We start from the raw sequence: 13,535 nt of genomic DNA on the forward strand, positions 1-13,535 counted from the left end.
CGAGCGCTGGAGAACAGCACCCTGTGATTGGCTAAGAATGCCCGTCAATCAAAGCAGGCTCCGTGTTTCATTGGTGAAGGACTTAGCCATCGTCCCCGACTCTCGCGGTACTGGTGCACGAAGATGGCGGCCGAACTGGTGGAAGCGATGGCAAGTAGAGCTGGGCTAGCTTTGGTTTTGAGGGGAGACGGGCGCGGGAATGTGGGTTGAAACTCAATGTGGACATGGTGAAAGCGGGGGTGGTTTTGTATGAATATGGCTAACAGTTCGTTCTCTTCTAAAATGTGGCGCATTCATGTACAGGCGAAACGAACTAGCCTGCGTTGCTAACGTAGTTAACGTTAACTAGACAAGTGCGTTGGTTGAGCTCGCATCACGCTGGCTCCGAAGCAACTGACGCCGAAAAAATGAATGATGAGACCATAAAAACACGCAGGGGTTTGCTGCTAGCATGCTCCTCGGCGTGTTTGACCCTATTTCTCTTATAATAATGTCTGCTTGTTGTAAAGCCGGTTAGTTTATGGAGCTGTGCACCTGTCAAAAATGTCCAGTTGCCATGATTGAGTACCGACAGAGAAGCTAGCCAGTCGATTAGCGCAGGCAATATTTGGTTCAAGCGAGGCTGGAAAGAAAAGCCATCGCATTTTTTCCTCCACACAGGTCCATCAGAAGCACTTTGTTGTGCAAGTTTAACATAGACACAATGCAGTAGTGCCACTGATGTCCAACTCAACAATGTCAGACAAAGCTAAAGCATGTCAGACGGCTCAGGGTTGACCAGTAACAACAACATAATGTGTTTTTCTCCCCACACAGCCAAGTCCGCATACTCTATACGATGCTGCTGCATTTATAAGTAAACATCCTCTTGCAGGCTGTGTGCTGTGTCATATATGCCCTGTTCTGCGATAACCGCATCCATTCATTATGTAACATTAACATAAATATAGTATTAAATAAGCATACGTATAGTACTAATTTGTAGTGTAGCTAACCCATTATGTCGTGACTGTGAGACCTTTGTGACATTAAGCGAGTCATAGGCAGCATCAGAGCACGCCAACCACACTTTCATCCCGTGTATTCACAGAGTAAACAAGCACGTTGTTATGGTTTGTCTGCCACACAAAGTCTTGTTTTCACTGCCGTAGAGCTGCAAAAACGAGCTGACCCATCGACAGAAAATGAATCTGCAGCTGTTTTGATTAATTATTTATGATTTGAGTCACTTTTTAAAAAAACAAAAAAAAAAACATCTATCATTATCTAGTTACAGCTTCTCAGATGTGCTGCTTTATGTCATAGTAAACTGAAAATCTTCTGGTTTTGGACTGTTGGTTGACAAATTAAGACATTGATCCGTTTGGACTCTGATGGACACTTTTCACTGTTTTCTGACATTGTATAGAAGTTTAATTCATAAAAAAAGGACGGTAGATAACAGAAATAATTGTTAGTTGCGTTAGTCTACACTGCTAGACAAAGTTAATTCATAACCCTTCAACGGTTGATCAAAACATGCTGCCCATCAGTAATGGCACATAAGTAACATATGTTTTTGTAGGAGTTAGTTTAACCTTTTCTGCTGTATTATTCGTTTTGTGGCTCAAAACAAATTGTGGTTTACTTTTCAAACATGGAACATGTCAAATTATACCTGTCTGCTGTCAAAACATATTGTACGTATTGATTGTTCTACATATTTTATGTTTAGTGGCTGATCCTTTCTATGATTCCACATCAAAATATCTCCAACAATCCAAGGTGTTCATGCCCTGACATTCTTGGTTTATACTTTAGCTCAGCCTTCTTATCAGTGTGTTGTTTCTGTGTTTGTTTTACATGCCCGTGTAGTAGGATGTAATACAGTGAAATGCTTGGATGCACCTGGACCTTTTTATCAGTTAATGGTAAAAAGTTTGTTGAAACCACAATTTGTTTAGGAACAGAATGAGGAAGATAAGTGAGGAAGGACAAGTGCCAATTTTAATTGGAATCAAACGTTTGAAGGCAGTGTAATGTCTTGTCAAACACTGCATGTAATTTAACTGTAAATAATTGTATAGAGCCTGTCAGGGGCAAATTTAGCAGATGTGTTAAAGCAAGAATTTCCACAAGGCATTGAATATTTGGAGTCATTTTGAGGGATTTTCCAGACAGAGCAATCTTGGGAACTTGATAAGTTCGCTGGGAAAACACAGAGAATATAAACATGAATATATTTTCCAACCTGAGTCACACAGGTGTGATAGTAAATTTTTTTTCAGAGTAACTGATACTTCAGAAAACACCTTGAACACCTTCAGAAAAACTTCAACTTTTTAGGAAAGAATACAATATTTTAGGTTGTGAAGTGTTTAGAAAGGTCACAGAGAAGCCAAAGCCAATAGCAATAGTAGTTAACGGCGTTGCATTTCAGTCTAGTATCAATACTCCTTGGACTGAGACTTTGCTCTCAAAATGAATCTGGACATGTAAATTCATTGCACTGTAACAGTTAAAGGTGTGTCTGTCCCTCAAACTTTCCCTTTCTACAAATTTCATCAATCCTGTATTTTGTTTCTCACTTTTTGGACTTGTCCTTCCCGCAGAACATGGTCAAAAGTTTCCGGGTCTCAGACCTGCAGACGCTGCTGGCCTCAATGGGTCGCAGCAAAAGTGGGTTGAAGCAGGACCTGGTGGGACGTGCGCTGAGGCTGGTGCAGACCGAATACAGCCCGGAGCTGCTGAAGAACGTCAGGCAGCTCTATGAGTCGCGCTTCCCTAAAACATCTGGCTGGCTGGCGGCGCGGCGTCCAGAGGGCATCCCAGTTGCCTACTCATCCCTCAGCTCCTCCCCTACTGCCACCTCTCAGGGCGCAGACTACCTCAACGGCATCTCCAAACCGATCCCCACACCTGCAGCAGAGGTCAAGCTGGTTCCACTGCCCTTCTACCAAACTTTGGAGACACTGTTGCCACCGACACAGCTAGGTGAGTGTAGACTGTCTGAAGTTTCTTTATCCTCGTATTTAAATCATTTGTTCTGGAGAAATGTTAGGCTCTAAATTACACTCTACAACCTTGTACTGTGGCACGTTGTGATGTGTTTTTGTCGACACATGTTTGCAGTTGCCCAGAATAATGAGAAACTGCAGGACAGTCAATGCATATTTGAGTTAACACCGAACCAAGCAGACCAGATCAGAAATGCAAGGTAAGAAAATAAAACATTTCCAACCAGATCTGCACTATTTAGTTAATGTTAACTTCATTCACAAACTATAACTGATGCTCATGATAATTTGTGACCTTTACTTTCTTAGTGAGCTTCGTCCAGGAATCAGATCGATCCAAGTGGTTCTTAGGTAAGTTCCAAGTTATTCCCATTGATGTGTGTTGATTATTTTTCACAATCTTGTTGCCTGGAACATGCTGGTACTACCAGTGACTCTGCTGTTAATCAGAATTTCTTTTACAGATGCACAAGAAAGAAAGTAAAAGTAGTATTACAAAGCATGAGAAAACAGAATGTGAAATTTAATTATAGTCCTTTTTTGATCTAGAAGATCTGAATCATTTATCTGGATGGACTGGAAGTCCCAGAAGACTTGACAGATGCAGAGTTAGGCATCCTGAATGGCTGAACAATCAGACATTCTTATGATCATAACCTTCCTCTCTCTCGTCTCTCTGTGTTGCAGAATCTGTTACACAGACTCCATTGGTGTTCAAGAAGACCAGTATCCTCCCAATATTGCTGTCAAAGTGAACCAGTCCTACTGTCACGTGCCAGTGAGTTGACTCTCTCGTCTGAACTTTCCTCCTTACTGTAAACCATCTGTAAATCTTAGGTTGGGCGTTAATTAGGGCTGCAATTAATGATTATTTTCATTATCATTAACGAATAATCTGGCAATTAATCTATTTAGTTGTTTGGTCTGTAAAATGTCATGTTGATCATCAAACATGTTAATCACTGTTTCCCAAAGCCCAAGATGACATCCTTAACTGTCTTTTGTCTCCACCAACAGTCCACAGCCCAAAAATATTCAGTTTACTTACACAGAAGACTAATGAAACCATAAAATATTCACATTTGAGAAACTGGTGGTAACTGGTAACGATGAATCAGTTATTAAAATAGTTGCCAATTAATTTAATAGTTGCCAAGTAATCAATGAATAGTTGCAGCTCTAGTGCCAATGGCAGACTTGCTGCCTGGTCACTGCCAAACTAGCGTCATAATGTATGGTAGTTACGGATTATCCAACCTAATGCAGTTGGATGTTGAATAAGGCAAAAAACGATGAATATCCTGGTACAAATGTTTACATGTAAATGCTGGTCAGCCTGCCTGAGGGCATCAGCACGCTGGCAAGCCTGCAGTTAGTAACTCTCCAGTATGTGGCCATAAAAAAATCTGGTAAAACAACAACAGAGACTATTATGGAAACAATAATTGGAATTTGGTAGCTTCTTGCATTTAAAAACTAAGTAAAACCAAAGACAACCCTAAACCTTCGACATGGGCTGAGGCAAAAAGGGCTCTTCTGAATCAGTGCGGTTATCTCTCTAACCACCTGCTCTGCTCAGTTTAATTATGTAATGCTATGTCTATATCCATGTTGAACATGGAACAGTAAAATATTAGAGGCTCAGAATTTGCAAAATTTAAAAATGGTTTCAGATACACATGAATGAATTATAAATGAACAGAAGCACATACAGAGCAAAATACAAAAACATTGTGTGGCTGTAATCTAACATTTATGTGCGGCTTGCCTGGAGCTCAGTACTTTCCCGTCAGTATTGCCTGAAAAGGGGAACTGAGCTCTTCCATTTCATTTTTTTGCAAGCAGACAGCTTCCAGCTATTTCAGTTGCCTTACTGTTAAAATAGTGACTGTACAATTACAGAGCCCAATGAGTGATTTAGTTTTATAAACTGTATTTAAGCCCTTCAGAAGCAATTCAGACGCCCGTCATGTCAGCAAATTACTGAAACTATTTGATTTAGATAACTATTTTGTGTTTGTGTTTGTATGTCTGCAGGGCTATTACCCCTCTAATAAGCCTGGTGTTGAACCTCGTCGTCCTTGTCGTCCCGTAAACATCACTCCATGGTTGCATCTTTCCAATGTCACCAACAGAGTCACTGTCACCTGGGGAAACTTTGGCAAGGTGAGAGTCTAATGCTGAATCTCATATTTTGCAGTAGCTCAGAGTCATGGTGGTAACAGGGCAAGTAGAGCAGCCTTGATGTTTTTTCAAGAGGTGTCCTGAGCTAATCCTGAAGGTTGGTGATCAGGGAAGGAAATGCTGGTGAATTTGTGAAGTGGCTGTTGAATTTGCTCAACCTACCAGTCACGGTGGCCAATGTGCTGTAACATTACCAGTTGATGGCAAGTCTCTGCTGCAGTTCATATCATTTAGTTTTAACTTGTGTGACTGTGATGTTACTGTCTGTGCCACTGTGTGCATGACATGATCCATCATACAGCTATATGCTGCACATGTGTGTAAATTTGGCAAAAAATTGGATATACAAAACAATCAGATATACAAGACTGATTGGGGCCGGTCACTGGTCATAGCCGATCAGCTGAAAACCAGCCATTTTCAACCAGTGCTTTTCTACAAACAGCAGCTTTATTGTGGTCACCAAAAATTTAAAATTGGTGGCTATCAAGGACTACAAAGCCTGTATTTGTGAGGGAGAGAGAATTAAAAATGGATAACCATAAGTGAATGAATATAAAATTAATGCTTTTTATGGGGGAAATGTATGGGTCTTTTTGTTTTTCCAAAGCAAGACAAACTTTACACAAAAGTTAGTTACACACAAAAGTGTGATTACAAAATGGTGGCTGGTAAAATTTAGAAGCAACCAGCCTATTTGGCTGGTGGAAGAAAAAGTTCATTTCCAACACTGGGGCAGATCCAGGCATATTTTAATGAATCGTATCAGCTAAAATAAACCTGATCAAATCCCCATCATTTAATGTATCAAAGCACTAGTGCTGACAGCCAGATTGGCAAAATACAATGATCATCTGAGCTCAGACGCTAATAAATCTATTAGCGAATCTTTTATCTCTCCTGTCTCTTTCTCATTACCAAAGTCCAGTGTACAAAACATTCATGTAGCAGCTTCACATATCTCTCCGGCCCTGACCACCACTTTGGCCATTTAAAATGACAAACGTTGCAGGCAGCAGGTCATATCAGCTGTCCAATTACCGTTATTTCCATGACATCTTGATAAAAAACCAAAACTAGACTGTTTCCAGGTTTGTGTGCTATCTGCAAGCTGCTGTCTGTGCTCAGCCAAAGATCATTTTTGAAGGAAGAAACTTAATTCTGTAACACCACTGAGTGTTTGTTGTTCCAAGACCAACAGAGTCTCCTCAAGTCAAACTGGTGGTGTCACATCAATTTCAGGAGTCTCTTTCTCCCAGATAAGCTTTCATTCATATCACATGAATACATTTTAAAATACTAATTTAATAGTTTTGAACAAAGACCTTCTGTATGTGGTGAAATTACTGAAATCATTTAGTTAAATATCTGTATCAAAAGCATTGGACTGATTCCATATCAGCATACCAAATATTCAAGGAGTCGGATCAAGGTTGGGACCTTAAAAACTTGACGTCCTGAGTCTTTTCCTCAGTAAATCTCTCAAGCTCCTCCTGCCAGATTCCAAGGTTCACCAAGACAAACTGGCAATTGTGGTCGTCAGTGTTTCATGGGTCCCACTCAGTTGTGACGGGTATAACTGAAAAAGATGGTTCCCAAGTGCTGAACTACTTGAACTAGCTCCTTGACTGTTGCCTCCACAACCCTGATCCAGAGCAGCTGGAAGACTGATGAACTTTGCACTCACTCCGTTTGGCACCCTCTTTTATAGAGCTCTTCTGTAAACCTGTTAGGCAGAAGCAACGTGAAAGTAAACGCACTGACAACAGGTTTTTTATGCAGTTTTCCTTTTGTGTTAATCATGTTTTTGTTTTGTTTTTTTATCCCAGAGCGTTAGGGATGTCCCAATCATGATGGCTCTCAGTAAGCCTACATTAAAATTAGTAAAGTAGTGAAAATATAGCCTGCATCACAACTTTTCTGAAATGGTTTTGTGTAATATTTTGTATTCTTTGTAGTGTTTAGTTAAATGTTCATGTAGAGAACAGTTCAAATGCAGTTTTAAACTAACAGGAGCACTTTAATAGTGTTGTGCACCTGAGTGAGAAATGTTGCTGAACTGGCAAACCAACTGTTTTTGATTGTTTGTTTTGAAGTGGAATATAGCTTAAAAAAAATGATTGCATAGCATATTCATCAATGCAAGTCCATAACCTTGTGGTTGGCACATAAGAGGAGTTTGTGGTGATTTCAGTCAAAAATCCAGGGTTTTATTGAGGATGGAGGTAAATTTACACTCAAGCTTAATGCGTTGTTTTCACAGTATTAAGGGACTTATGACCCAATAGATGGACATTCTCTAATAGAAGAAATTTGGTGTGTTATGTTTTCCTAAGATGTGGTTTTTAAGTAATAGGCCCAGATAATGTAAGAGGATATCTTAAATTAAATGAGTTAGAGTCAGAAAGTTCCAGAGAGTAGATTTGACTGTAATCCTTCTTCTAACAAAATCTGAGACTGGTGAATCCAAGTAGACTTTTCTTACAATAAAAAAATCTTGTGTGTTATAGCTTAAATATTTTAAGAGGTCTGGAGCATAGCAACCTGCGGTTCCTATGCTTCATTGCAGGTTGTAAAATAAGTACTCACAACCTCTGAATGTGTTTGTTCTCAGCGGTACTCGGTGGCAGTGTATTTAGTGAGGGTCTTCACTGCAGCAGACCTCTTCAGCCAGCTCAAACTCTGCTCTGTTGAGAGTGCAGAACGCTGTCGCGAACGCAGTAAGTGTCACTCTAAAAAAATATATATATATATGAACTGTCACTGTAATTTTGCTTTCATAAATCATTGACTTTGCTTAACACTGTTCTGGTAGGACTGGCTTTGGTATTTAATTTCACACATTACAACATGTTGTCTGATAGAAAATGAAGAGTTAATGCTTTTTTCTTTTTTTTTTTACCATTTATCTGTAGTTCAAGACAAACTACGTTTCGACCCAGAGAGTGAGATCGCCACCACAGGACTCCGGGTTTCTCTCATCTGTCCAGTGAGTATTTCTCAATGATTTCACCTGAGATGTCAGCAAGCCTCGTAAATGTGATGTTTGATCATTTTAACACACTTCGTCCTCTCTTTTTCTCAGCTGGTGAAGATGCGGCTCGGTGTTCCATGTCGAGTTTTAACTTGTGCCCATCTTCAGTGTTTCGACGCAGTCTTCTTCCTGCAGATGAACGAGAAGAAGCCCACATGGACTTGCCCTGTATGCGACAAGCCTGCTCCCTTTGAGCTGCTCACTATTGATGGGTAAGGAGACAGAAACATGCACTGACTTGACGCACCCTTGCTGCACCTTCTTTTTTTTAAACAAATAAATTCTTAAAAATCTAATTTTAATAGTGTTTATCTGCATGTTCAAACTAGGTTAGGGACAACTATTAAAACTGCAAAGATTTTGGGGCATTTTAAGGGACTTTGGGTACAATTTGAGCCATACACCGACCTTTTGTGTATTAATCTCAAAAGCTTTTAATGTTTTCATGGGATGAGGGGGCAGTTGTCTGTTCTGTTTTGAATTTCTGTTCCTGCTGTCATGTTACAATCAAACATCTTTGAGCCTGTAAATTGGCCTGTTTGTTGACTCAACAAGGCTAGAATTTAGAGAGCCATGTGATTGTGGGACATGAGTACCTACAGTAGTGTGTTGAACATTGTAAAGTACTCTTTTAGGCCAAAGGTGTGACTGTATACCTTTAGTCGCTTTACACTTTTTCTAGTGATGAGGACTGCATTTTAACAGTTTGTCTTTTTTTCCTGATATTTCATCACCAACAAAAAAGCAAATTCTTTATGCATTAAGAAAAACATAGATGAGCCCTCAGTCCATGTGATCAAAAAACATCACAGTCAAATATTCTCATCCACAAAAATTTGGGTGTGTGATTTCTTGCAAATTCTAAGCAACTTTCATAGACACACCTTACTTTCACAAAGACTGAAAGCATTGTGTTACAGTTTGGCTTTGAGGTATATTTGCATTCCTTAAATTAATCGTGTGTGAATGTCCCTCCTTTAACTGCTCTCTCTTGGTTTCTGTTCCAACAGTCTGATTTCCTAATGTTTTCAAGAGTGAAATCAAGTTTGGAGCGGTGTCGTTGGGGATGTGAAACTTAAACAAAACAAATACAGTTTTCAGTCCTTAATAAGGAACAGCCAAAGATCAAACCTTTTTTCATGAAGGATTCTGGCTTATATGATGAATTTCGTCATGGAGCTTGAATAAACTCTTGCTGTTTCATGTAGATGGTCAAAATGATACAGATATGTCAACATTTCTTACAAATATCTACCTTAATTTCTTTCCCTATGAACAACAGATGTGTTGTATTTCTCTGTTTTCCTGGTGGTCTAGTAATTAGTGGAGGCAGTATGATATTATATGCAAACTGCAGGAAGAAAACTGACAAGAAAATACAAAAACTAAGAAATTCAACCCATGCAGAGCTCTGCTGGGCTTTTATCTTGTGTTTTCAAGTGTTGTCTTCATTTTCTGGTGTGAAATCTGTTTTGTGAAGCAACTCTGACCAGCGGTTTGTATTTCAGGCTGCTATCTGAGATTCTGAAAGAGACTAGTGAGGACATCGAGGAGATTGAATACTTAACTGACGGCTCCTGGCGACCTATCAGAGATGAGAAGGAGAGGGACAGGGAAAGAGAGCGCAGCAACACACCAGAGTACCCTGTTGTTGATATATGTAAGTATGAAACCCTGTCACTCTAAGCTCTTGTTCTGAGTGTGTGGATGTTTTTTTTTTTCTTTTCTATGCATCAGTTAGAGCTAGAGTAAATAATTTTGTAACTTTTAAACGGCATTTCTTTCTGCAGGCATTCCTGAGGCAAACGGTCATTCACCGGCCTACAGCAGCACCAGTCTGTCGGGCAAATCCGGAGGTGGTTCGGTGGGGATGGCAGGAGTCACAGGAGGAGCTGCTGTGGCACCGGGAGGAGGCGCAGTGGTAGATCTGACTCTTGACTCCTCCTCTGAGGAGGAAGGGGGTGGGGCTGGTGGAGACAGTGACACTGAGGACAGCGCCGACAGTCCTGCCCCAAAGAGGGGCCGATACAACTACGACAAGGACCTGGTCACTGCCTACTGACCCCGCAGCTCTGTCCCCTCATAGACTGACACACACACAGACAGAGAGGCAGGGGGCTAAAAACACGAGGACAGGAACACAGTAATCCACTAGATGCAACGACCCTCCCTTATGCCCAGACATCAGAGCCTTTTAGCAGCTCGGGTTTGTATCCAGACAAAACAAACACACTCTCTAACATGCACTGTCAATGAATCTTCAATCTAGAGCGATTAGGATTCCTGTTTGTACTGTACACCACTGGAAGCAACTCTAACTCTTTTTGGCCAACCATCATCTTGCAGTGAATATCTGTACCGTCCTGCCTCTACTAAAGGGACTAAATGGATCGAGCACCCCCCCCTCACCACCACCACCACCTCCCCCCCCCCCTTCCTCCTCTCTCCAGACTATTCCCTCTCTACCACCCCATCTCTCTTTGTATTTGACTTGGAATTACAGGCTCTTTTAGCCGCGGGCGTTCAATGTTTGCGTCTCTGATTTTTGTCACATTTGTGATGAACAGGCAAGTTGAAAATGGAGGCACCTCAGTAGTTTTTGGTAAAAGGTCAAAAACAACTTATGGAAAAAGAGCATGAATCATGTGGGGAGGACAAGGCGGAGATTTCTGGAGTGTGATGCAAATTTAAACCTCTCCCACTGTGTTATTATTTCTTTGTTCGGAGAATGAATTCAAAGCTTGAAAGGGGTTTTTTCAGGAATTTATCCTTTTAATTATGAAAAGGCAGAACACAATACTGGCCTCAATGTGTGAAGCTTTCCATTTTTATTTTGTCCTTTAGATAAAAGAGAACCTACCTCAGTCATAAAAAACTTAGCAGACTGACCAGAAAATAGCTTAGAAAGAAGCGGAGGACCGAAGAATTGATTGAGTCTTTCTGAAGCCAATTTTACACTGGAGATTTTGTTTTCCTACATTTTTCTGCTTATTTTTTTAATTCCATCGTTCCATGCAGCTGTTTCCTCTGGAGCAACCAAATCGTTTAAAGGCGAGTTAGTTTGTGGATAACCCGGCTAAATGTAGGTGTCAACGATGCAAAAACTTGCAGTTATCTCGCTGTAAAAGGATTTATTAGGTTTGATATATCAGCATTACGTAACTCATCAAAATTACTGTACGGCAGCTGTGCCAAAGTAAATGTATTTTAAAAATTCACTTGACAGGAAATGGTTACGAGATTTTGGTGCCTTTTTGGTAAGTGGTGAAGATTGGAGCCCATCGTTCTGAAGCTAGCTGAGCTGGCCAGCAGATGAGATCCCAGTCTAAGAGAGAGTGTTTTATTTTGTTTATGATTTTCCTTTTTTTCCACAGGTTTTTTTTTTCCCAGTGAGAGAAATGGACAGAGAAGCAAAAAGAATCTGTGGTAAAGGACAGAAAAGATTCAGAAGTGCTGTCATCCTTTTTTGCCCACATTTTAGTTTGTTTCTCTTGAAAGTATCGTATTTATTTAATTTCCTTCACATTCTCTTAACAGTTGTTTGTAATAAATCTACACAATATTTGGCAACAGTTCTGTACAGACAGGAGCTATTAGTCGCAGAAAGCGGGACACTTCTGCTGCTGTGGTTTGAATGTTGAGTTATAATTGGTCTGGGCTCATGGCGCTGCTGTTAACGACGTCTCTTTTCTTTTCCGCTGAATTAATCCGACCTGGGTCAAAGCACCATTCAGAGTACTTTGCTGCGGTGGGTTCAACATGTCTGACACAACAAAACTTAATGAAGTGTCAATAAGTGCAACCCCACCAAGCTTTAAGTCATTGATTGGATTACAAATTGTCCTGTCTGGAACAAGTGGAGCTGCTTCAACCAACAATCCCCCTCGGCCTCCTTCCAATGTAGATAAGGTCATGCCTATTTGCTGGAATAGAATTGGACTTTAATTGCTACATGCTGTAGACTTACGACTAATATTCCTCTGCACCTGCACTAGTGTTGTCAGTATATTGATGGCTGCTCCTCAGTAGGCTTTAGTTTTGTCTGCAGGAAGGTCATTGGCGTTTGCGCGATGAGAAAAGGTGTTGCTGTGTTGCTAGAGCTGTTTGCACTTTCATCTAACACTTCATCCCAAGATTATGGCTTTTTTTTTTTTTTTTTGAAGCCATAATGTAGTGAGTATTAATCAAGGATCCCTGACTGTTGTGACCAGTTCTCCTCAACCATCTCACACAAGAGGATCAGAAAATGTGAAACTAGAAAAGCGGCGGTCCGACTCCACTGTAAGGCACTTGGTTAAAAGTAGTGACTCAGATGTGTTCTGCATGGTATGTTTCCCTCTCGTATCATATCGTATCATACCTTTTTTTTTCTTTTTTCTTTTGATCAGCACAGAATCTGGTTCTTTTGCCTTGCTCAAATGCACAGATAGACATTGACACATTGATCCGAGGCCTCACTGTTGCAAGTTTATCCTCTGATAGGGTTGATGACTGAAAAAGTAGGTCGCGTCAAATCTGGTCTTCCATTTTTCTCATTCTTTTGACAGTTTGAGATAGCTTACAAAATCAATATACTGTTGAAAAAAATGTTTGGTAATCCTCACAAAACAGATTGATGGCACTTTGCCTGTAATACATCATGGTCTGTCCCTTAAAAGGAGGCGCTTTGAAGCAAAATAATGTAAAGAACTAATACCTGTCTTTAACTGGGCAATTTGTATTTGTAAGTAAACTGCTATACATATAAAAATGACATTGTTCATTTATTGCTAGGTATAGAAGATCATTATTTGAGCGGATCCCTTAAACTTTTTCTTGGCCTTATGGTTAAAGACGAGAGGTGGTGCAGGTTGCTTCTGTGGAACTGAGCCAGATAAGTTTGCAGGTTGTTTGGGAGGCGGAGAGAGCTGAGCATCTGGTCGTTTTTGTAGTGGCATCTCTTATTATAATAATGCATAAGGTAGCATGGGCAGAGGCTTACAATCCATGATGTAAATGTTTGTTTGTTGTGTTTTTTTTATATGTTCATATTAAAATACAATAAATTTAAATAATATTTTATTAAGCCTTGAATCGCCTCCAGTTGTTCCTATAGGAAAACAAGACAATAAGAAGCTGTTGTGGACACCAGCACCTGAAGCTGATGCCACTGAGGACTGGGAGGACTGGTTGAGGTGTAGATTATGTCCTGTACCAAATGCTCAGATCTGGGGACACATTTGATGCCTGTTGAGGATAAAAACTGTAAAATTTAAAATGATCGTATTCTAACAGCTGTTATTGACGTGTGGAATTAATTAAAGTCAGTTCTTAAAAACCTG

The 13,535-nt window shown here is 40.3% G+C and overlaps 1 protein-coding gene across 1 annotated transcript; it reads left to right on the top strand.

Annotated features, from left to right (window-relative positions):
* Window positions 1–46: 46 nt before the first annotated feature.
* On the top strand, window positions 47–13,535 carry pias4a (protein inhibitor of activated STAT, 4a). The gene is made up of 11 exons (XM_067597258.1): window positions 47–150; window positions 2,592–2,973; window positions 3,112–3,196; window positions 3,306–3,347; window positions 3,684–3,774; window positions 5,034–5,162; window positions 7,795–7,900; window positions 8,096–8,169; window positions 8,266–8,426; window positions 9,723–9,874; window positions 10,005–13,535. The coding sequence occupies exons 1-11, from the start codon at window positions 124–126 to the stop codon at window positions 10,274–10,276; spliced, it is 1,521 nt and encodes a 506-aa protein (XP_067453359.1). The 5' UTR covers window positions 47–123; the 3' UTR covers window positions 10,277–13,535.

This window comes from Thunnus thynnus, chromosome 8 (assembly GCF_963924715.1).
Source record: "Thunnus thynnus chromosome 8, fThuThy2.1, whole genome shotgun sequence".
NCBI classification, from domain to species: domain Eukaryota; kingdom Metazoa; phylum Chordata; class Actinopteri; order Scombriformes; family Scombridae; genus Thunnus; species Thunnus thynnus.